The sequence below is a fragment of the Ursus maritimus genome, unplaced genomic scaffold (assembly GCF_017311325.1).
Source record: "Ursus maritimus isolate PB19 unplaced genomic scaffold, ASM1731132v1 scaffold_17, whole genome shotgun sequence".
In the NCBI taxonomy this organism is placed as follows: Eukaryota; Metazoa; Chordata; class Mammalia; order Carnivora; family Ursidae; genus Ursus; species Ursus maritimus.
Window position 1 is genome coordinate 18,403,183 of NW_024424119.1, and position 25,578 is coordinate 18,428,760.

At 34.2% G+C, this 25,578-nt stretch overlaps 1 protein-coding gene across 2 annotated transcripts in view; it reads left to right on the plus strand.

Moving 5' to 3' along the window:
* IFT74 (intraflagellar transport 74) overlaps window positions 1-25,033 on the plus strand; it is an 80,781-nt gene extending 55,748 nt beyond the window's left edge. For both annotated transcript variants that reach the window (XM_008695080.2, XM_008695081.2), the window contains 7 exons: window positions 6,441-6,494; window positions 7,993-8,090; window positions 8,913-9,039; window positions 19,130-19,293; window positions 19,780-19,905; window positions 22,922-22,982; window positions 24,707-25,033. In XM_008695080.2, coding sequence (XP_008693302.1) covers window positions 6,441-6,494; window positions 7,993-8,090; window positions 8,913-9,039; window positions 19,130-19,293; window positions 19,780-19,905; window positions 22,922-22,982; window positions 24,707-24,825 — 749 coding nt within the window. In that variant the 3' untranslated portion in view covers window positions 24,826-25,033. The remainder of the gene's footprint in view (window positions 1-6,440; window positions 6,495-7,992; window positions 8,091-8,912; window positions 9,040-19,129; window positions 19,294-19,779; window positions 19,906-22,921; window positions 22,983-24,706) is intronic.
* Window positions 25,034-25,578: the final 545 nt, after the last annotated feature.

The window sequence follows — 25,578 nt, forward strand, 5'->3', positions numbered from 1 at the left end:
TGCTATAGAATCATTGTATTACTGTCCTAAACTCTATACAAAGTCATTGCAATTTATTCCGTAATTTATATGCTTCTTTGAAGAGTAATAAAAATATAAAACATTTTTCTTTGGTTTGTCTATAGAATACTTTTTCGTACTCAGGGTCCCAACACCTAGTTTAGAAGCTTTTATTCTTTGCATATGTCAGGTAATACGGAATTTATAAAGACAGGATAGTTTTATTTAAGAGCACAGGTTCTGCAACCAGAATGACTGGATTCAAATCTGAGCTGTGTTATTTTACTGGCTGATCTTGGAATACTATTTGACTTTTTTATACCTTAGTTTCCTCATTTTAATTTTTTATTTCCTATTATTTTTTTAGTTTCTTCATTTTTATTTTTTATTTTTTAAAGATTTACTTATTTATTAGAGAGAGCACATGTGTGAGTAGAGAGGGGCAGAGGGAGAGGCAGAGAAAAAATCACAAGCAGGCTCCATGCTCAGTGTGGAGCCAGACTTGGGGCTCAAACTCATGACCCTGAGATCATGACCTGAGCCAAAATCAGGAGCCAGGTTCTCAAACCTGAGGCGCCCCTAATTTTTTTCATTTTTAAAATGGAGATGATAACAGTACCTTCCTACTATTTATAGTCACTGTGCAGATTAGATGAATGGGGTTTTGTGAGTGTGTGTGTGTGTGACTGAGAATAGCATACCATTATAAAAGTGCATATAGTGTTAGTTATTAGCTGTTATTATTAATGCTATTAATTTATAAACTGAAACTTGAATAACTTTCCCGGAGATTTTCCCAAAACATTTTAGGAAGTATTTCCCCCAGGATATATAAAATAATTGATTCAGTTTCCAAGTGGTTTATCTTCTGGTATCTGAGATGTCAAATGGCATTTATACATTGCCATTCTATAGAGACTCAATATACATTCAATGAAGAAGAATGAATCATTGCTTATTGTTCAATTTGAAGATTGGTTAGATTACAGTTTGTATTTTTCATTAGAATGGTGGTATTATTTCCAGATCAGGTGCATGAGCACCATCTGTAACAAATTCTCAGGCTCCACCTCAGACCTACTGAGTGTGAAATGCTAGGGATAGGGTTTAGCAATTTGTGTTTCAGCAACCCCTCCTGATGATTCTGATGCATGCTAAAGTTTATAACCACTGCTTTAGGAAATAATTAAGAAGTTCGTTGTGTTGAGTACATTCCAAGGACTACTTATTATACCATCCAGTTTTATTGACTTTACTCTGTTAAAACAAATGTCTTCATGGTCCTTTTTCTTTTCTTTATACACGAGGCTTTTAGCAATAATTTAACTTTTACATAATTAGAGAATTTTTATTATATATTTTTAAAGTTCCTCCAGTGTGTAGAGATAGAATTATCAGACTTGGTCTGCATAGCTGTAAAGAAACTTGCCTGCCAAAATTTAAAACATTTTGCAGAGAATGTGTGGTTGATAAGTTGGATGAAGCTTGAAGCCAAAAGTTAGTTTAAAACATTAAATTTATATGGGCTCATTTTAACATACCAGTTTGGTAGTATTTGATAGGCTAGTTTATTACTTACTGCTCTAATGACAGGTGAAAAGTAGATAGGAAAGAGAAACTGAATATAAAAAGATGGAATTTAATAGGAACCCCAAACTAATTAAAATTGAAGTAGGAAAGGGGAAGAGAAAGTGGTCTGGCTTACTAAAATATGTGAAAATGTTAGTGGAGATTTAAACAACTCAGTATGAATTAATGTGATACAGCCTCCAAAACAGCTGAAATCCTAGGTTGCATTAACAGAAAGATGACTATATAGACTGTGGGAAGTGATAGTCAGTTTTGAATCCTAAATTTCTCGGCATTGTATTCTTTTCTTTTCTTTTCTTTCTTTCTTTCTTTCTTTCTTTCTTTCTTTCTTTCTTTCTTTCTTTCCTTCTTTCCTTCTTTCCTTCTTTCCTTCTTTCCTTCTTCCTCCCTCCCTTCCTCCCTCCCTTCCTCCCTTCCTTCCTTCCTTCCTTCCTTCCTTCCTTCCTTCCTTCTTTCTTTCTTTCATTTCAGGTAGGAGGGAGGCAGAGGGAGAGAGAATCTTAAGTAGGCTCCACGCCCAGCACAGAGCCCAGTCTCATGACCATGAGATCATGACCTGAGCTGAAATCAAGAGTTGGATACTTAACTGACTGATCCACCCAGGCACCCCTTGGCATTATACTTTAAAAAGGGTAAAGAAGAACTGAAACTCACTAAGAGTAGAATGAGCAGAATGGTAGAGACTAAAACCATGCCACATAAGGAACATTCAAATGCATTGAACACTCAAAGGTACTGGGGAGACTTAGCTTGCTTCAGAATGACCCCAAGTGCTAGATAGGAAAGAATTCGGATACGCAGATGTCCTTTAGGGTTTTATTCTTGGCACACTTCTCTAATTTTATTTTCTTTTTGCTGCTCTTTCACCTCTGAAATCAGTAGGCCTGCTGATTTGGGGGGGCTTGAGACCAAAAGAGTCATTACCTATGCCGTGTTATATATTAACCAAGATAGAAGATGGGGGGAAAATGGTACTCAGACCTTCTCCAGGAGCAGAACTACTTCTCAGAATATAAAAGTCAAGCTAGCTCTATAATGTAGAATGAAGGGAACATTTGATGGAGAAGTAAGAGTCATATGAACTGGCAGGGAGGATAAAGCAGGCTGTGGTGCTACTCAGCCTCTCGGTAGTGCAAGAAGAGCATATCTCCCTTACTCCACTAGCTTTCTATGGCAGAGAGCATCAGAAAACAATGATATCCTCTCCACAGTATTCCAGATTTTTTGTAATAGTCCATACCCATTTCTTTTTTCCTCCACATGAGGGAAAAAAGCCTGAATTTATAGTTTATAATTTTGAGATACTTGTATTGGTAGAGTATAAATGTCTTGAAGGCAAAGGTCTTCTTCATCTCTGTAATTCCTACATTACTTGTTAGAGTGCCTTACCAATACAATACTTTCCACATAAGAACCTTCTGAAGTCTTTCACCTATCTTTCACCTAATAAGTAGTTATTATAGGACTTCAAACATATATTTTGTACATCTAATAATTTGTAAGCCCTTCTAGGATAAAGTTGTAACTATCTTGCTCATTTTGATTTCCCCAGCACCTGCTACGGTATCTGGCACATAGCAGGCATTCAGTAAATTTGGAATAAATAAATTATGTAGAACTATAATTGCATCAAATATTAAGAATTTGAGGATAGCTGTAAAATAACCCTTATTTTATTAACATGCCCTTTTCCTTCTCCTTTGGTCTTCTTAATCTTACTACTTTAGACCCTTTTGCTTGCCTGCTTTTGCATGTCCAGTGTCACATACTGATTAGCTTCTCCAATATATGATCTTGTCCCCTCCTATGATAGTAAATCTAAGAATAGATTTGGTAATAACTCCTATATTTTACCCTATCTTAGGACTGCCCACGTCTGTGCTTCTCATGGGCAGCTCAGATATGAATCCTCCAACTGAGAAATCGCAAAATAGAGAAGTTCACTAGTTCTCTGATCTCTTTTCTTCTTAGCAACAGTGATATGAGAAGAGATTTTATGAAGCTTGGGAATCTACTAAGATATATGGGATCTCTGTCCTATCTCATCCAGCTGGCCAGATATGTCTTCCAGCTCAATCTGATGACAGTTAAGAACATGGATTTGAGAAGAGAGGAGAGGAATATTCTCCCAGGTTTCTTACTTGGATGATAAGTTGTGGCCAAGGACGTCTAAAAATAATGGGGAATACGGAGGGGTGCAGACTTTGAGAGGGAAGACTCATGAGTTTAATTATGAATATACTATTAGGATGTCCTGAGAGATACCCACAGAATGTATCTAGTAAGCAGTTGGATAAAATAATCAGAAAATTAGGGAAAAGGTCAAATTTGAGAGTTCTTAAACCACAAGAATGAGTGGGATTTTCTTGGATGTAATGTAGTATTAGAAGTCAACTAAAAGCAGAAACCAGAATTTAAATATAGAAGAAAGGGGAAGCCACGAAGAGAAGACATAAGGAATGATCTGAGAGTAAGAAAAACCAAAGAAGTTCCCACCCCAACGACAAAAAAAACATAAGGAAAAAAAATTGAAAGAAGAAAGAATGTATCAATAGTGTCGGTTATTGCAGAATGAAATAAGGACTGGGAACTGCCCCTTGGATTTGATAATTAAGGAGTTATGTAATCTTAGAGAAATTTCATTGGTATGGCAGAAGGAAAAGCCTCATTACAGTGCCTTGAGGTCTGATAGCAAGATGAGGAACTGGAAAAAGCTTGTATAGGAGATTCTTTTACGTTTATAAGAAGAAAGATAAGATGGTAGTTAAATTTTTATAAAGCCTAGGATGCAGGCCTTCCTCATAATCCCTTAATGCCTAACCAATCTCTGAGGAGTGGGACTTCTCAGACAACCAGAACTTTCTTAGAAACCTAGGATATGGCAGGTTCAGCAGAAACTAGCTTTTCTGCTACATCATGTATGTTGTATAACATTTCCATGCATATTACCCTCCTATGGAGGGTATTCCAACTCTAATTCTTTGTTTCCCACTCAAAAGCTATTGCCACGAAGTGAGTGAATGGTGACAATTTTAATTTGTCTATAATCCATTTTTGAAAAAAATCATATACAAATTTGTAATTAATAACAAAGTCCATGCTTCCATGTAATTCGAGGCTCTACCGCAACTGTCTTCCTCTACTTCCTAACTTTACTCTAGCTAGTGCTTGAAAAAACCTGCATAGGAGTTTATACAGAACACTGGCTGACCATTGCATTTGAACCTCTGCACTGTAACTTTGGCTCCCCTGTTTTTTTTTTTTTAACCCTTAAAGTTCTTCTAAATGCCAGCTTCTTATCAGAAACCCCCTTAGGAATCTTTAGTCTATTATTCTGTCCATGCTTACTGGGCATCATCTTAATAAGGTTCCTAAAAATTGCTAAAAATTGACTGGTTTAGATAAAGATTACAGATTGGTGCAAGCACAAATTTATTCTGCTTTCTCTACCTGGGACCCTGAGGACACAGGGCTGCAGCTGTCTCACTAGTCTAGGGAAATAATGGTATCCTTTCAAAACTCAGTTTTTGTTACACTGAAAATCCTTTTGTTATGAAATAACATGATCCACTTCTGTTAATGGCCCCTTTATGCCGCTAAAGTATCCAGTTTCATCCATTGTCAGGGTCCAGGATTTTTGCCCTTTTTAAAGATTTTATTTCTTCATTTAACAGAGAGAGAGAGAAAGAGAGAGAGAGAGCACAAGCAGGGGGAGCCCCAGGCAGGGGAGAAGCAGGCTCCCTGCTGAGCAAGGAGCCTGATGTGGGGCTCCATCCCAGGACCCTGAGATCGTGACCTGAGCTGAAGGCAGCTCAGAAATACAAATTAATCATTTTATTACCCTGCTTAAAATCTTCAGTAGTTTTACCATTGCCCTTAGGTGGAGGTCCAAACTTTTGTATGTATCTTATAATGTCTCTCATCCATCATTTGCCTCTTCTTTGTGCCACTTTTTCACTTCACATTCTCTGCCTCAGCCATACCACTCTTTCAGTTTCTTGTGCTACCATACTCATCCTCACTTTCAGGTTTCTGTATTTGCAATACTTTGATTTTGAACCTCTTCTTCTCTGTTTCAACCAGGTAACTCCTATTCATTTTTTCTTTATAATGCGGCTTAAATATTACTTCCTTAGAGAAAATTTCCGGGAATTCCAAAACTAGATAAGTTGTCTTTATTCTGTGCTTTTTTTTTTTTTTAAGATTTTATTTATTTATTTGACAGAGAGACACAGCCAGTGAGAGAGGGAACACAAGCAGGGGGAGTGGGAGAGGAAGAAGCAGGCTCATCGTGGAAGAGCCTGATGTGGGGCTCGATCCCACAATGCTGGGATCACGCCCTGAGCCAAAGGCAGACGCTTAACCGCTGTGCCACCCAGGCGCCCCTTTATTCTGTGCTTTTAAAGCACCCTTTTTCATACGGTAGCACTTAGTACATTCTAATAGCTTGTTCAGGCTTTATAGACTTTAAGGTCTGGTGAGGGAGGTTACTTTGCTATTTTGCCTGCTGTTGTGAGTTATTCAAAGATGAATGAACTTTTTGGGGAGCTTATGTTTCCCATCACCAGTAGTGTTCATGCGCAGGTTGAGTAGGTCCAAGTTGGGACTGAAATAGAGAACCACTGGAAGATTTAAAGTCCTTTCCTGTCAGGAGATTTTTTTCTGCATTATCAAATATATATATATAATTGTCTTAAAAGATTGTATGTTAATTTAAAAAAAATTCACCGAATAGAAAATATCGAATATTCAATAACTATTGGTATATAGAAAACCTAAGAACTATTTTACACTTACAGCACTGTGTCTGGAGTTTTTGAAATTGATGTTATATTTTCTATCTCTTATAGGCGAAATGAATCAGAAGTACAAGGAGCTAAAAAAACGAGAGGAAAATATGGACAGTAAGTGATCTTACTGATACGAAAATATTCTCAGAGATCTGTTGATGTATACCAAATCAGAGATTTCATTTTGGGAAGATACAATGGCTAATAATAAATGCAGAAGAATTAATAAATATCTAGCATAGTTTAGGGACAGGTAGAAAATTTTAAGAAGGGTTTGTGTGTGTATGAGTATTTTTGTGCTGAGGATAGATTCTAAAACTAGTACTTCTGTTTATTTATATAGAGACTGCTTACTGATTGAATATTGAATGTTCTCTTTTTCCTGCTTCACTGTATTCATCTTTAGTATCTTTTGCCTTTTTTTTGGCTTTTCATAATACTTCCTCTCATTATTTATCAGCCTTCACCTCAGATCTTGCTGCTTGGTTCTGTTACTGACTGTAGCTTTAGTAGCCTTCTGTTGCAGCTTCTCATTTGCTTTTTAAAAATCTTAACTTTGTAAGTAGATCTTCACTTAATTGCGTTTTGTATGTTCATAAATTTTTAAAAATTGACCTATATTATCTTACTGGTTTCCTTTTTTAATAATCATTTTGCTAGAATCTGAAGTTTTATCAGTCCGATGTCAATTGTTACCTTCATAGAAGCATGCCATTAAGTAGTAATTGCTAACTCTGATTTAACAATATCCCAAGATTTCTTTAAAATCTCAGCAAGTACCAAAAATTATCTCAAAATTAATTATTTGGGTGCACCTGGGTGGCATAGCGGTTAAGTGTCTGCCTTTGGCTCAGGGCGTGATCCCGGCGCTATGGGATCGAGCCCCACATCAGGCTCCTCCGGTAGGAGCCTGCTTCTTCCTCTCCCACTCCCCCTGCTTGTGTTCCCTCTCTCGCTGGCTGTCTCTATCTCTGTCAAATAAATAAATAAATAATTACAAAAAAAATTATTTGTTTTGTGCTAACAGTAAAGTTATTTTAACTGTAAGTTTTTATTTTTGAAAGAGGCATAGAAATGCCTTAAGAATATAAAAAAGAGTAAATTATGTACTGATTCTATGTTAGACAAGAGAAAGGAAGATTTCTTAGGATATTTATAATGTGAATAAATTATTTTATTTAGTTGAGATTAATGCAACATTTTAAAGAAAATACTCATTTTCAGATGAAATAAGTAATCAGCAACTATTTTCTGTATTAAAATTAGTGGCTAATTGTAAGTATGAATAATTATAGATATATCAAGGAGATCCTATGTAAAAACAGATTTTTTTTTATGTTCTCCTTTATATCGGCTGTTACTTCTGAGCCCAGATTTGTAACCTTTAGTTTATTTATATTAAGATCATAACCGTTAAGCTTTAAAAGCTTGAAACTATGTAGAAATATTCTTATTGAGTGATTTAATTACCCTTGGGTTAATAAAAGATTAAATAGTGGTAATTTAAAATTTGCTTTGAATTTCTAAAAAGTACTGTTAAGACCTATAGATCAGAATTTATATAGTGTTAACTATATTAACAGAAGCTTCTCATCATATTGTCAATCTGCAGCTTTTATTGAGACTTTTGATGAAACTAAGAATCGGGAACTGGAAAGGAAGGCACAGATAGAAGCCAATATTGTTTCACTTTTGGAGCACTGTAGTAGAGTGAGTACCATGTGCCTGTCTTAGCATCCTCGTTATTTTTACTGTGATTACCTTTCCAAATACACCTCAAAAAATGCAGTGGTTCACTATTGCATCTGTTCATTTAATCTGTTTCCTTTAAATTCCCTTGCTTATTATTTTATTTCTTTAAGCTATTAATTTGTGTATTTCTGGCAAAATTCAGGTAAGGATGATAGGGAAAAAGGATGACATATGTATAATGTCGATTTTATAGCAGTAAGTAAGGGACCAATTCAGAGTAATTATTATGATTTTTTCCCGTTGTTAATGTATCTGAAGTTGGTGAAGTAACATTTGCACAGAAACTTCAAAATCTAGATGTTATAATGGAAAACGTTGATATATTTTTACACGGTCATTTGTATTATGAATAGAAGGGATTCTTTTCTTGTAAGGACCTACAAGAGTATAGGTTATCAGGGAGTATCTTGATTCATAAAAAAATGTTTATTGAGCAGCTACTAATGAGTGGTAGAATAGAAGGAAAAATATGCAATCTCTTTTAAATATTCTATGTGTCTTAAGACTCCTAGCAGTTCTTAAAGTAGTGTATTTGAATTTCTTCTTCAGTGAGATAAAATTCAGAATTACTTCTTTTACATTAGCTTTAATTTAGTCTCTCCTTATTGCAAAAACCTGACTTTGAATCTCACTATATTCTTCTTAACATACATAAAACATACATGATAAAAGATGTATTTCAAAAAAGAATACTGATTCAGAGCATCTAGCTTCCAAGAGTTTTTTTGGAGAGTCAAATCAGTGGAATTTTTTTCCATTTTTATTTCTCTACAAATACAGAATATAAATCGTATGAAACAGATCTCTTCTATCACCAATCAAGAGCTGAAGATGATGCAGGATGATCTCAATTTTAAATCCACTGAAATGCAGAAATCACAAAGTACAGCTAGGAATTTGACTTCAGGTGAGAAACAGATTTTAATATCCTTTTTTTTTCTGTAACAAATTGAAACTTTAAAAATTTATGTTATTTGATATTTTTGAAAGGCTGAGAATATAATTTATGATTGCTTATTGCTCCAGTCATTTATAGCCTCAGAATTGTGTGTGACTTTTCACATTAACTTTTATTAGTATTTCATTGGGATATTCTGATTAATTTTTAACATTTATTGAATGCTTGCTCTGTGCCTGTGCTGTAACATAGGTACACAGAGATTAAAAAAAAAAAAAACAAATCTAGTCTCTTTCCTCAAGGAACTTTCAGCTTGGTGGAATAATGACAAACAAACTACTAAAATATAATGAAACAGTACTATGATAGACACATAAGGAGCAACAGAATTACATTGGGTTCATATCCATTCCAGTCTTGGGTAGTTAGGAGAGGAATCCTCAAGGAAGTAATATTTTAATATAATTAGTTTCAGCCATTATAACCGACATGATACTAGAGCAACCCTCTCCAGTAGAAATGTAATGCCAGCCGCATATATAATATTAAATTTCCTAGTAGGTAGGTTATAAAAGTAAACAGACAGGTGAATTTTAGTATTATATTTTATTTAATCAGTTTATCCAAAAGATTATTGCTTAAACATGTAATCAGTACAAAAATGATCAATGAGATTTTGCAGTTACACTCCATCTCAACTTGGAACTAGACATAGTCAAGTGTTCAAAAGCTGTATGTGGCTAATGGCTGTCATTTGGATGGTGCAGAGATTAAAAACAAATACACAAAATAGAGTTTAAAGCGTTTAGGATAGTGTGTCAACTACACTCAAAAGAAAAAAAAATTTTAGGATAAAGTCAAAATTTGTATAGAATCTTTAGTTCTTGAACTGATGCTTTCTAACTATGGGTGTTTTTGCTAATGTGTAGTGATTTTGAATTAGCCATGTTTGTTTGTTTTTCCTACTTGGAATTACACTGACAGTGAAATTATGAGGAATAAAGAATTAATATTTGCTAACTTAAAAATTTTGAGATTCTTGTATTGGAATAATGGATCCACAATGTTCATTTATCTGGAATCCCAAAATCTAAAAAGCTCCTGGCAGCAAAACCTGACCTGACCTGAACTGACATGAGGCTATTTATAGTCTTTAATTATCCTACCTAATGTGACTGTTCGTAATTTTTGCTGCAGAAATAGTTATGTACTTGATGACAGGATGCTGCCTTAAACCCTGCTGTGGAAGTTATAACATATGTGCTATATTGCTTTTCCTAAAATCTGAAGAATTCTGCATTCTAAAATGCAATTATCTAGGAGTTTTATATAAGGATTATGGACCTATAAATGCATGCTGAATGTTATACAACTGAATTTAGATTGATGTTATAGGTAGACAATAGTTATTTTATACCATTAAGCATATTTTATCTGCCCAGATTTATTTGAGTCTGTTTGCTGTAGTTTTATTTGTATATCTGAATTATATGCTAAGAAACTAAAGAAGGTATGTTCTAAATTTGATTTATACCTACTATTGGTTTGACTATCAGAATTTTAATTGTAATAAAAAACACATAACATAAAATTTATCATCTTAACCATTAACTGTAAGTACAATGTTGAGCAACAGATGTCTAGAACTTTTTCATCTTCCAAAACTGAAACTTACACCGGTTAAGCAACTGTCCATTTCCCTCTCAACTCTCTCCTCTGCTAACCACATTCTACTATGTTTCTATGAGTATGACTACTCTAAAAACCTCTTTTAAGTGGAATCATGCAATGTTTGTCTTTTTGTGAATGGATAGTTTACTTAATGCCCTCAAGATTCATCAGTGTTGTAACATGGGACAGGATTTCCTTTTCTTTAAGGCTGAATAATACTCTATAGTATGTATGTACTACCTTTTTTATTCATTCATTGATGGACATTTAGGTTGTTTTCACCTCTCGATTATTGTGATTCATGCTGTGTAATGAACATGGGTGTGCAAATATCTCTTCGAGAGCTTTTCAAATATGAGTATTTGTACATCCTTATTTTCTTCTTTCTATAAGCTAAAGAATTTTATCTTTAATTATTCCATCTAGGAAATCTCTGTTTTGTGTTTTAGATGGTAGTTTTAAGGTTTTCATTTATCTAAAGTCAATTTCAATTTTAAAAGTTTTTGCCTCCTTTAAGCTGTCTTTGTATAAGGACTGTTGAGAAACAAATGAATTCAATTATAAGGACTTTGAATCCTTTCATACTTTTATACTTTGTGTTTACATTTCCTTTTAAAAACTAGTCATTATATTTTCTCCAGTGATGTAGGATTGAAAAAGAATGAGAACTGGCTTTAATTTTATTCAAGTTTATTATTATGATAAGGATTTTACTGAAAAATTTCCTTATTAAGATTTGAATTTTCTGGCCCCTACAATTAATTTCATTTACTCAATTATTTTTAAGTATTAATTTAAACCAAGAATATAAATTATTTTCCCTCTCTTTCCTTAACACAATCCCCCATCAAAATTTTCTTGTATCTAGAAATCACCATAAGAAGTCTATAATATTCTTGTTCACCTTTCAGAGATAATGAATTTTACATTCCCACTTGTGAATTGCCTCCCTTTTGGCTCTTGCATTTATAATTGAAAATTACCTGATTTTCTTAGTGTACTCTGTTTCTTAATGCGACAATATTATTCCCAAAGCGACAAAAGTATTTCTTGGGGGGAGAGTAAAAAATACCTTGATTATAATGGTTTGTGACCCCCCAAAAGGGTCACTGTACTTAAACAGATACACATTATATCTGTAATATAAAAGTTTCATGGGAGGGTGGTGATTAGGAAAAAAACAGTCTACAAAAGATTCCTTGGGGGGACAATAATGGGGGGAAAAAAGATTGCAAAACACGGGTGTATTGCATGAGTAAAGAGGCAAGGAATCTGTCAGCAATAGTTTTTATTTATATTTTTGGAAAGGAAACTTCAGGGAATAAACAAATGCACTGATGGCAGAATATTTCAGAAACATTTCCCCATGTCAAAGTGGTTCCTTCTGAGATTTTGCTACTATGTACACACTGCTTAGTAAACTTTGCAACTTCATAGCATATCAGAAGGAACTAGTCTGCATCCTCTTCCTGTCTCTTCCCTTGGAGAACTTTTTAGCTTTTGAAGGGGACCTGCTGTTAAAGGAAGATAAACTTTACCCTATACCAACCAACCATTTTCTCCCTTTCTCTAGGAAAAGCAGTTTGTATAGCTCCTAAATGTATGTCCCTAATATATCTTCAAATTAAACTTTTAGTTTGAGTTCAATAACATTTTCACTGAACAGTCAAAATATACAAGGTACATACATTTTCTTTTTGGAGGACTGCAACACCATAAGTCTCAGTGACTTTGATTTAACACTTTGATTTTCATTTTAAGTCTTTTCAAACCTAGTTGAGATATGAATCCAACAAAACAAAACCCACTCAACAACATTTAAGTCCACACATCTGTATTTTTTTTTATAACATATATGTCAATATGGTTGAATTTTAAGACTCTTAAAGGGACAAAAGGAAATGCTCAAGTTTAATTATACCAATTTCAGTTTGGTTGGGAAAAACTTCCTTTCTTAAATTACTGTCTTCTGAAGCCTTAAAAAAACTATTTGATATTTTATGCTCTATGATAATTGGTATTTATACACAGAGAATCTTTCAGTTTTGAACATGGTATTTTACTGTAATGTTACCTTCCACCTATATTTTAATCCATAATCTTTCTGGTTTCATAGGTAGAAGAAGAAGGTTTAATAGCAGCTTTGTATTTGATTTTCCCATTAGAGAATCTGTATAGATAATAAAACTCAATTCCAAGTAAATTTTGCTAAATTTTATTTGAAGAAGCCAACTTAATGCCTTCCTACATAGAGGGAGACATCATGGTAAGAGGGCAACAAAGTGCCAAAATCCACACATAAACTGTGTTCAGATCCTAAGCATTTGAGTAAACTTTAGGGGACCTAGGAAAAAGCAGCAGTTAGAAGTTGAAAGACCTGAGTACAGAGATTTTATATGCTGCCTACTCCAGAGAAGAAAAGTTTAGGGTTTTAGTTCAAAGTTTATTGCTCATTTAATATATATCAACACTTTTCAAAGGAGCACAATATAATTCAGAACCTCTGTAACAAATCGTTTAAAGTGTCAATTATACTTTAAAAATTTATAGGAAAATGTGAATCAAGGGGGAAACCAGTCAGTAAACATTGAACCTAAGATAATCCAGACGTTGAAATGGACAAAAGAAGACTTTAAATGTTTAGAAACATACGTAAGGGTTTAAAGGAAAATAAAATCATAACAAATGAACAGATGGAGAATCCCACAGAAAAATAAAAATTACAAAAAAGAACCAACTAGCATTGAAAATATACCTAAAATGAAAACCTGACTGAATGACCTTAATAGAAGATTGAAGACAGCAGAAAAAGAGTCTGTGAACTTGAGGATCAATAAAAATAATATAATATGAAGAAGAAATAAAAATGAGTAGAACCTAAATGATCTGTGGGACAGTTTCAGGCAGTTTGACATACATATATTTGGAGTCCCAGAAGGAGTGGAGGGACAGAGAATGGGGGAGAAAAGATAGTTGAAGAAGTAATAATGGCTGAAAATTTCTCAAATTGGATGAAAAACCAAGTTTTACAGGTCTAAGAAGCTCATTGAACCCCAAACATGATTGATATAAAAATCCCTTACCTAAACCCATCATAATTAAACTGCAAAAATGCAACAAAAAGAAAAAGCAATGAAAAACGCCAGAGAAAAATAGTACATATATACAGGGAATAATAATCCCACTATAAGATTAAATTTTATGTTATTTTATTGTAAAAATCTTTCACCCCTAAATCTCTTAAGTAATAAAAGGAAGATGTTCACATTTGGCTTTTAATACTCTGAAATACCACCATATTATTCTGAGGCTATTCATATCCCTACTTTAAAATAGAGGTAAAGTGAAAGCAAACTGTTCAAAGATGAAAATGTATAACTATCTGCCTCTAATACACAAACAAATAGCTGTTCAGGATATTAGGATCATTGTCATACCTAGCCCTGGGAACATAGGAGAGAGGAAACTAGCTTAGGCAGGTTTGAATTCAGATATCTTCATCTGGATGTGCATGATGTATATATGTATTTCAGTTCCATTTTAGTATCCATTTTTTAGTTTGCTCTAATCCTATTTTACTTTGATAGCTATAAGAAAAGCAAAACAAAGAATGATGCCTGAGGAAGCCTGAATAGCAAAATTGAGCAAGTGTTACTGTTCCTCTTCTCGTAGCTCACTGTTCCTCACTGAGGCATCTTTCTGGATCATTAACATTTGCTGTTTTAAAAATGAACCTTTCATAAACATGATAATGATATCACTCAGCACCAAAGCCTGACTGGCTGCATGACGTTGGGCAAATTACCTTTCTAATGGGGCACCTGGGTGGCTCAGTTGGTTGAGTGTCTTCCTTCAGCTCAGGTCATGATCCCAGCATCCTGGGATCCTGGGATGAAGCCTCACGTCAGGCTCTGTGCTCAGCGGGGAGCCTGCTTCTTCCTCTCCCTCTGCCTGCCTCTGTCTGTCAAATAAATAAATAAAATCTTGGGGAAAAAATTACCTTTCAAAGCTTCAGTTTCATCATATAACATTTACCTCCTAAGGCTATTAAGAAAAGTAGAAGAGATAACATAAAGCCAGGCACATTTCAGGTACTCAAAAATGTTGGTTCCCTCCATTACTTTTCTTTCACTTTGAAAGAGAACTTCTTCGGGGCACCTGGGTGGCTCCGTCAGTTAAGCGTCTGCCTTAGGCTTGGATCGTGATCCCAGGGTCCTGGGATCAAGCCCTGCGTTGAGCTCTCTGCTCAGCAGGGAGTCTGCTTCTCCCTGTCCCTCTGTGCTCTTGTTCTTTCTCTCTCCTTCTCTCTCTCTCTCTCTTGCAAGTAAATAAAATCTTTTTTAAAAATTTAAAAATAAATTAAAAAATAAAGTCAGAACCACAATGTTAGGAAGTCTCTGAAATAGAGAAGGTAGATACTGTATCATTTTATCAGAACAGGATATTTTTTAAATATTGTTTTCTTATTGTTATTTGTATTCATTATAGAGGATTTGGGAGATACAGAAAAGGATAAATAAGAAAATTTAAAATACAGTCCCACTATCAAAGTCTATGATTATTAAATTTTGGTATTTTTCTTTACAGTCTTTTTTCTTTTCTTTTTATTAAGCTTTTTATTTTAATTCCAGTATAGTTAACATACAGTATTATATTAGTTTCAGGTGTGCAATATAGTGATTCAGCAGTTCTATACATTACTCAGTGCTCATCACAGGAGGTGTACTCTTTAATCTCCATCATCTATTTAACCCATCCCCCTACCGACCTCCCCTCTGGTAGCCATCAGTTTGTTCTCTGTAGTTAAGAACCTGTTTCCTGTTTGTCTCTTTCTCTCTCTTTTTTTCCTTTGCTCATTTGTTTCCTTTCTTTTTTTTTTTTTTTTAAGATTTTATTTATTTATTCGACAGAGATAGAGACAGCCAGCGAGAGAGGGAACACAAGCAGGAGGAGTGGGAGAGGAAGAAGCAGGCTCATAGCAGAGGAGCCTGATGTGGGGCTCGATCCCATAACGCCGGGATCACGCCCTGAGCCGGAGGCAGACGCTTAACCGCTGTGCCACCCAGGCGCCCCCATTTGTTTCCTTTCTTAAATTTCACATATGAGTGAAATCATACTGTATTTGTCTTTCTCTGACTGATTTATTTCGCTTAGCAGTATGCTCTCTAGCTGCATACATGTTGTTGCAAATGGTAAGATTTCATTCTTTTTTATAGCTGGATAATATTCCCTTGTGTATATATACCACATCCTCTTTATCCATTCATCTACCTGTGGACACTTGGGCTGATTCCATAATTTGGCTATTGTAAATAAGGCTGCAATAAACATAGGGATGCATGTATCTCTTTGAATTAGTGTTTTTGTATTTTTGGGGGGTGAATACTCAGTAGTGTAATTACTGGATTATAGGGTAGGTCTGTTTTTAACTTTTTGAGGACTTCATTCTGTTTTCTACAGTGGCTGCACCAGTTTGCATTCCCACCCATAGTGCACAAGGTTCCTTTTTCTCCACATCCTTACCAACACTTGTTTCTTATGTTTTTTATTTTAGTCATTCTGACAGGTGTGAGGTGATATCTCACTGTAGTTTTTGCATTTCTCTGATGACAAATGATTTTGACTATCTTTTCATTTGTCTCTTGACCACCTGTATGTCTTCTTTGGAGAAATGTCTGTTCATGTCTTCTGCCCATTTTTAATTGGATTATTTGAGGGTTTTTAGTGTTGAGTTGTATCAGTTCTTTGTTTATTTTGGATACTAACCCTTTAGCAGATATGTCATTTGCCTATATCTTCTCCAGTCTTTTCTTTTTTTTTTTTTTCATCTTGGAAAAAGAAGAAAAAGCCTCTCCCAAGCATTCTCTGCCCAGCTGTCATCCCTTCCTTTCAAAGGTTTCACATCCAAATTTTTAAAAGCTTTCCTCTCCCTTTTGGGCCCTTTTTTTTTTTTTATACGAAATCTTTTCTCAGGAAATACATCAAGGGTTTCCTGGACAGTAAGTCCAACTTGTATTTTGCAGTCTTGTTTGTTTTAAATTTCTAAGTAGTAGTCTGCATTACAAACCACTCCTTTATTCTTGAAATGTCTTTTCATTATCGTTTCTGATTTTTCTTTTATTTCTTTGGTCATTTCTTATTCTCCTTTATGGGATCCTTCATGTAAATCTATTCTTTAAAAATTTGTTATTCTTATAGATTCTGTCATGAATTCTTTTCTTTTGATGATTTCAACCATTCCCATAGTTTCAGGTGCTGTTTCTATGTTGATGATTTCAAAATCTCTATCTTCAAATTTCTCTCAGGGCTTCAGACCCATATATCTATACATGGCATGTTTACTATTTAGGTATTTCTGAGGTAACTTGAACAGCATATCCTAAGTTGAGTTGAACCCTTCATCTCATTCCCTACAAACAAAATTTGATACCTCCTTCTGCCTTCCCTACCATCTACTCCTTTACTCAAGTTGGAAATGGGACTCTCCATTGACTCCTCTTGCTCAACCACTGTATCCATTCAATTTCCCTGATATATCTTGAGTCCCTCCACACCTCTCCTTCATTTTTTCCTCATTTATTTCCATGTGAGATAACTTTAGATTTCGTATATATAGTTGTCTTCCACTGGAAAATAGGTTCTATAAAGTTAGGGATTTTCATATGCTTAGTTCATTGCTGTATCCCCTATGCCTAGAAGTTTGCCTTGTACACAGAAAGCACTTAATAAGTATTGCTTAAAAAAAAAATCCCCAAAGTGACTACACTAGTCTAAGATTTCTTACGTAGCTCTCTGAATCAACATTTAACTGGTCTTCCTGCACCAATTAATGCTTTTCCAATTAATTGCCCACATTAAAACCAGAGTGAACTTTCTAAAATTTAATTACGCTACACGCTGATTTGAAATCCATTGATTAGTTTTCATAGCCCTTAGAATAAAGTTCCAACTCCCTATTTTCATTTAAAAAGCCCTTCATGAACTGAAATTCTTCCCACTTTGAACTTTGGGTTCTAATCATACTGAGCTCTTGTTATTTGCACATATGTGCCATACTTTCTTACCTATAGACTTTGCACACGTTGATTGTTTTCTCTGGAACTCATTTACTTTCTCCTTGGTTTGGTTGATTCCTAATCCTTAAGGCCTTACTCAGTTAAAAGGCATGTCTTTAGAGAGCTCTCTTGACCAGTACCACATGCTCTCATGGCTCCCTGTATTACCATTTTCATAGTAGTTATCCAAAGTATTGTAAATGTTTATTTAATTTCCCGGTTCTACCTCTAGCATATAGCTCCTTGAGCAAAAATAGTGTCTCTGTTGATTTCCATTATATTCTTAGCACCTAGCACATAGTAGATGCTCCATACTTTTAAAACAAAGTATGAGATACACACACTCCCTCCTATAAATACACATCTATACAGTCAGTCCTCCTTATTCATGGATTCTTGTTTGTGAATTTGCCTACCCACCATAATTAATTTGTAACCCCGAAATCAGTACTTTTAGTATTTTCACAGTCATTTGTGGACATGTGCAGTCAGAAATGTCAATTGCCTGACATGCATTCCCAGCGGAATTCAAATAAGGCAACACTGTCTTGTTTTAGTCCTCACACTGTTAACAAGTATCCTTATGTGGCATATTTAGTGCCACTTTTTCCCATATTTTTGTACCTTTTGTTCATGATTTTGCTGTATAAAATGGCTCCCAAGCATACTGCTGAAGTGTTGGCTTGTGTTCTTGAGCCCAAGAAGGCTACAATGTGCCTTACAGAGGAAATGTATGTTAGATTAGCTTCATTCAGGCATAAGGTGGCCTTGAGTTCAGTGTTAATAGATGAAAAATATATATTAAATAAGGTGTGTTTAAATAGAAACACATATAAAACAAGGTTATGTGTTAATTGGTGATGAAAATACTGTGACCAGAGGCTCTCAGGAACCTAACCTGTATCCCCTCTAGGAACAATAGTTTGAATTTGCTAACTCAATATTTACAGTGACTTTATAGAATATAACTACCATAAGTAATGAGAATTGACTATATATGTAGTTGTGAAATTTTGTTCAATATAATGTTTCATAATTTGCTTTCATGCCCCTATTAAAAATAATGGGCCTTTATCTCATAACATATGTTACATTATTAAGTAAGGAAAAAACACATATGTGAGTTTTTAAATGTTTGTATGAGCATGGAGACAAATATGGCTGATATACATCAGGTTATGTTGGTTACCTGGAGGGTGAATATTTTTTTTCTTAATTTATCTTTGTATTGTCTCACTGGTTACAGTGAAACACTCATCTTTCTTTTGCAGATATTCTTGTAAAACATGATTTTTAATGGTTGCATTGCCTTTCTCTTTGTGAAAGGAATTAAGTTTTGACTAATTATGGTCTTGAATTTTCTTGTGTTTCAGATAGTCAACGTCTACAGTTGGATCTACAGAAAATGGAACTTCTGGAAAGTAAGATGACTGAGGAACAGCATTCTCTGAAAAGCAAAATAAAGCAAATGACAACTGACCTGGAGACATATAATGATTTGCCAGCTTTAAAATCATCAGGTGAAGAAAAGAAAAAGGTAAATAGTAACAGTCTTACAAGATTATAATTCAAATTGTTTTTTCTTGATCAAATTTAATATATATGTAGTTCGTAAAATTTATTATTTGCAGTTGATTATTTGATATATAAGCTAAGATTTATGTATATAGGAGGAATTTAGAGAGTTGTAAGTTTTAAACAAAAGGCAAAAGCAGGGAAAAGAAAGAGCATTTCAAGACTTAACTCATCACTGGCTTTTCATTGCTATTTACATTAATTTAAAATAAATTTGGTTGGATAGGAACATGTATATAGCAGCCTTAGTAGAGTTATTAATTCAGCTAATACTAATTTAGCTTATTATAACTCAAAAGATACTTTTACAAACAGGTTTTATAGTAATTATAATCTTGGTAGAATTTTACCAGAATATCATTGAAATTATTTAAGTTAAAAATGATTTATACTGACTTACTAGATATTTGCTAAAGTCTGTCATTTACTTCTATTTGGATCTATCTAGAAGTTACATGAGGAGAGAACAGTATTAACAACCCGCAGAAATGCCTTTAAGAAAATAACGGAGAAGCTAAACGTAGAATATGAGACACTAAAAACACAATTGCAAGAAAATGAGACACATTCTCAGGTAAAAAGAAAAAAAAAAAGACTCTGAAATTTATTTCTGTTTTTAAACTCTCTGTCCCGTGTTTTTGATCTATATTTCCACCCCAAAACGATTTTTTTTAACTTGCCTTGTCATATCTTTTAAAAATATAATTCTGTATAATATTTGAATAATGGATACAGTATAATTTACTGAACCAATTTCATATTATTGGACATTTAGGTTATTTTTAGTTCTTAAAACTGTTAATGCTGTAAAAAGCAGTCCTGTCCTTGAACTTCTTGATTTACATTTCTGGTTATTTATACAGGATGCACAGAAAAGCCCCCTTTTCATATCACTTATCCTACTGATAGAATTACCTGAACAATGTCGGAGGTCTTCTAGATTGAGTGCCCTGTCTGAGAGGGTAGAGAGGACACCTGTTTCATTCACTTTCTCCCCACACTGTGCCAGTGGCTGGCACATAATAGGTGTTCGATAAGTATTTGTTGGAGAATTAAATGAAGCATGTATGACATGTACAAAATCAGTAGATAAAGATTGATCATTCTCATCTAATTAGCATATATTAGCAATTTGTAGCTATGATTTATTAATGCTAAATGCATTCTTTCTTTTCTTTAAATGGTAATATGATCATGATAGACAATCATTGTTAACATTTTGGTATAATATCCTTGTAAACTTTTTTCCTTTGCAGTTATACACCCATATTGATTATATTATTTTTACAAAAAATGAAATTCTGTGCATGTAGTCTTTAAACATTCATTTTCTCACTTAAATATTTTCAAGCTCCTTTTTTGATACTTTTATGACTATTTCATTGTATGGATTTACCATTTTAAAAACAAAGACATACCTTATATTCTTTTTGAAAGGGGTGAAGTCTCATCAGAGTTTGCCACAACTACTAAATGCTTAGAAGTCACTATTTTACATTTTCAAATTTATTAGTTCTTTTTTCTCTACTTCATAATATACAGGTCTAGATATAGATTTGTAAGTGGCAAAATTATCCTAGGCTGTTTAGAGTGGGGATGGATGCTGGAGAAGAAATCTAAGAAAAAGTTTATGAGGCCTTTGTCTTAAATGATTCTTAGGAAAAAAATACTGCTTATGGAACATCAGCTCTCCTCTTTCACTGAATAGATTATTTAAGGAGGAGAACACTTGACAAACACAATTTCTTAGAGCCAGTCAATGGCTACTTGTTTATTCCCACATCAAGTGCTAATCATATACTTAACCCCATATACTGGTAACAGGAATTCACAACATAACTCATAATTCACCGTCCTTCTCTGTATTATTTGTTGCTTTTTGGGAATACCCACTGATCAAATAAAATCTGGTCTCCTTATCTTTTGCAACTATTTTCTCGAAAACCGTTTTTTGACATCTTTAAATTTCCTAACAGACTTTGATGAATGGCTATTATTTATTTGATATCATTTAAACATATTTATATTGGAACAAACTATTAAACTCCTAGAAGAAAACATAAGGATAAAGCTCCTTGACATTAGTCTTGGTAACAGTTTTTTGGTTATGACATCAAAAGCATGAATAACAAAGGCAAAAATAAATAAGTATGCCTACATCAAGCTAGAAGTCTTCTGCACAATGAAAGAAACAATCAACAAAATGAAAACAAAGCACAGAATGGGAGAAAATATTTTCAAATCATATCTGATAAGGGGTTAATATCCAAAATATATAGAGAATATACAATAGACTGTTTAAGTAAGTTGTAGGAAAAGATTCATGCTTCAAGATATTCTCGGAGGTTTAAAAGCAAGTCACTAATACAGATGTATAATATATAAGGAAGTTGACCATCTGACAGAGTGTTGCTTTTATAGCATTATTTATTTAGCACTTAAGAGGTCTGCATTCTAAGAAGGCCACCTCTTTGTATGAAACAAAAGGGAAAAGTTTGGTACTTGACTTTGCAAAAGGTTATTAGAGATTTATTGCCAAAAAGTGCTGACTGCTTCCTTAAGTCCATCTTAACTTTGAGTTCCTATCTGGGGAGCCAGATCTGATTTAATAGTGTTAACTCACAGCACATACAGTTTACATAATTAATTAGTTAGGATTTATCCTAATATCTACATTTATCTCTTTAGAGGAAACAATGGGATGGATGCTACATTAACACTGAACATAAGCCCTGAAAATAATTTTAACATGAAAGTAGAAAGAAATATTAATGCTGCTTCAGTTATCAGATTCTTAAAAATGATCATTACCTCTTAGAAATGTCCATACAGCGCATTATTTTAATGTTTCATTTTTCAGACAGTCCTTTGCCTAGGAAAAATACTATGTGCATCTTAAAAAAGAAAGACCATAACCCAGAGTTAAAAGGTTAATTAAATCAGAAAAACAATTTAATTCTATAACAGTAAAATTGTCTTCTGAGGAAGCAACCATCAATATAATATCCACATTAGCTTCCTGTTGATGCAGAAATTATTGTAACAGTGCCAGCTTTTTACCAGCCCTCTTATAATCTTCACACTGCAGCTCTGCTCTTATCACAGCTTGTGGAATTAGACAGGAAATTTAGCCCTGGAAATAAGGAAGTTACTCCTATATAGTTGAACCTTTGACAGTGTTAGAATATATATCACATTTGTAGCATTAGACTTCCAGATTTCAAGGAGAGATTCCCATCATGTCCCATTCTTTTCTTTCAAGTTCTTTTTGGAAAGGGAAAAGTCATAAATTGTCTTTCAGTTGGCATGTTCATTGCATAATAAATATTGTAAATATTTTTTCCAATTAAAATAAACATATAGAGTAAAACCTGTTGTCAAATTCAACATTGTACTTATTAATGTATTTACTATTGTTTAATCCTTTCTAATTTTCCTTTTTGTCTGCCATGGCTTTATCTCACCAAAATGCAAGGAGTTGATAAGATTTAAAATTGAATGTTGTTTTTTTTTTTTCTTATCCTCTTAAAAGGGTGTATAATTGTTTTGAATATGGGTACTGTTTAACATTTTTATTTTGTGTTTTTTAGCTTACAAATTTGGAGAGGAAGTGGCAACACCATGAACAAAATAATTTTGTGATGAAAGAATGTATCCTTTAAAAAGAAGCAAGTGAACTTGACTGATTTTTTTCTTTTTTCCTTTTTTTTTAGATTTATTCACTAATTTGAGGAAGAGAGAGAGAGCGCGGGGTGGTGGGGAGATAGAGGGAGAGAGAAAAAATCTCAAGCTGACTCCCTACTGAGTGGGGAGCCCGATGCAGGACTCAACTCACAACCCTGAGATCATAACCTGAGCCCAAACCAAGAGTTGGATGCGCAACTGACTGAGCCACCCAGGCACCCCAGAGTGATTTTTTTTCTAAAAATTTCTTTAAAGAAATGAAATGAAATGAAATTTAACATAAACTTATCAAATACCTAATATGTACAAAACACCAAGCTTAACTATGTGGGGAATAAATGAGTAAGACTTAGTTTCCAGTCTACAATAATTGGGCGTATGTGTGTGTGTACCAAAGTAACAATAGAAAGCAGACTATACAAAGTCATAGTATGGCATAGTGATTAAGGGCACAGGTTTTGGAGTAAGGAGATCTAATTTTCAACGTTGACTCTACTACTTGTAGGTTATGGACTTTGGACAATTAATTTGTTTAAGGCACAATTTTGTCATCTCAAATATAGTTAATATTTCCTCATAGAATTATTGAAAGAATTATATAAAACCATGCATATATGTATATTCATAATTGTTTGCTGATGCTTATAATGCTGTACCTTGGATATCTGGGCAGCAGAGGGAGGTAGCCCCAAGTAGTATCCTGAGACATTTGATTTTTAAGTTCATCTGTGTTTCAGGCAATTCAGCTTCACATTTCTACCAGGGTGGTACTTAAATCCCATCTTCTTGCTAATCTTTTTGTGTGATTATATAGGAGGAAGCAGCTAGTGAGGACATGGGTTGTGAAATTGTAAGAAACATTTCCCCAAAAGTTATTTTCTGTTCCCTTCTTTGACCCTTTAAAGACATCTCTGCCTAGAGAAGTAGCTCCTGACTCATTGGTAGTTTAGATTCTCCTCTAGGAAGCTGCCGAACGTCAGCTCAGGGCAGCACAGATCCCGGCTTACTTCCAGATCAAATGCATCAGGGACTCTATTTGCAGCAGTCGTGCTACTCAGTTTAAAAGCAAAAGACGCTCAATACGCTTTAGTCCAGCAGTCTAGTTTATGCAACAAAGTAGAGGACTTTGGAATAGAGTGAATTCTAGAGACTTCTGAAATTCAGTGTGGTACTCTAGAGAACAGGGTTCTTCTTCTGAACATTCAGTTGTTCTTAGACCAGAATTAGATTGAGATGCATAACATTAACTATAAAAAAGCTCTTGGGGGTGCCTGGATGGTTTGGTCAGTTAAGCGTGTAACTCCTGATTTTGGCTGAGGTCTTGATCTCAGGGTCGTGAGATAGAGCCCCATGTGGAGCCCGGCACTCAGTGCAGAGTCTGCTTGTCCCTCTCCCTCTGCTCCCCCTCATGCTTTCTCTCTCTCTCTCAAATAAATAGATAAATAAAACCTTTTTTTAAAAAAAGCTCTTATACTGTAAGTGAAGTTTTTGAAACAAGTTTTGCTTAGCCTTTTAGGTTTCAATTGATCTTAATCTGTTAATATATATTTTTTACTATATTCTAATTGTGCTTTTTCTGGCCATTTTCAATTTTCAATAAGAAAAATTTAAAAAATAATTTGGTTCCTTCCTAAGCCAAAGTGGATTACTCTTTTTGTTGATCACCGTTCCCCCTTAACTCATATAATTAGTCATAGCAACCAAGAGTCAAGAGAGTGATTACCAGTCAATTATGAAGAATGTGACCAAGCAGATTGCAGAGTACAATAAAAGCATCGTGGACGCTCTACATAGCATGAGCAGAAACTGAGTCTGAACCAACCTTAAGTCTCTATAGTAGTATGCTCTTGCTGCTAAACTTTGTATAAGCTGACTGAAAAAGAATAGCTTATCCTTGAAGAGTTTTACCTAAAAATTTTGAGTGCTATAATTTTTGTGACCTCTTTGAAGAGGTTATACTATTTTAAATAGTGTAATAGTTCAATAAAAAGTTTGCATACAGAAAAGCATGTTTTTATATTTGCATTTGTTTGTGTGGGTGATAAAAATGTGTCAACCAAACAAGAGATGAACTAAAAGTGGCCATGGAGATTCATTTAGTTGGTATAATCCATCTATGGCAACAAATGTGTCAACTCTAGGAGAGGGATACATGGAGCGAGATTCTGATTTAGTACTTATATCAACCTTGTCAAGTTTTGTTTCTAGAAAAAGTAAGAATGGAAGGGAGATGTTTAGCTTTGAGCTTTATTTCTCAAATAGGGTGTATTTGATGTATTTTAGGGAATATAAAGTTGCAGGTAAGTATATTAACACATATTCTTTGTATATCAATTATCCCTAATGATTCAGAACTAAAAACTTTAACCTTTGCATTTGAAAAATATTTTCTTATGTGTATATGCTAGGAAAAACATGAAGTTTAAAAGAAATGCTGTGCTTATGGTAGTCTGTTTTAGACAATAGCTGTGGCTATTCATTGCCACTCTGGAGCATACATTTACTTTTTTGGACTGTAAGTAGATTAATTTGTGAGCATTGCCAGAACATTTGAAAAGAAAAA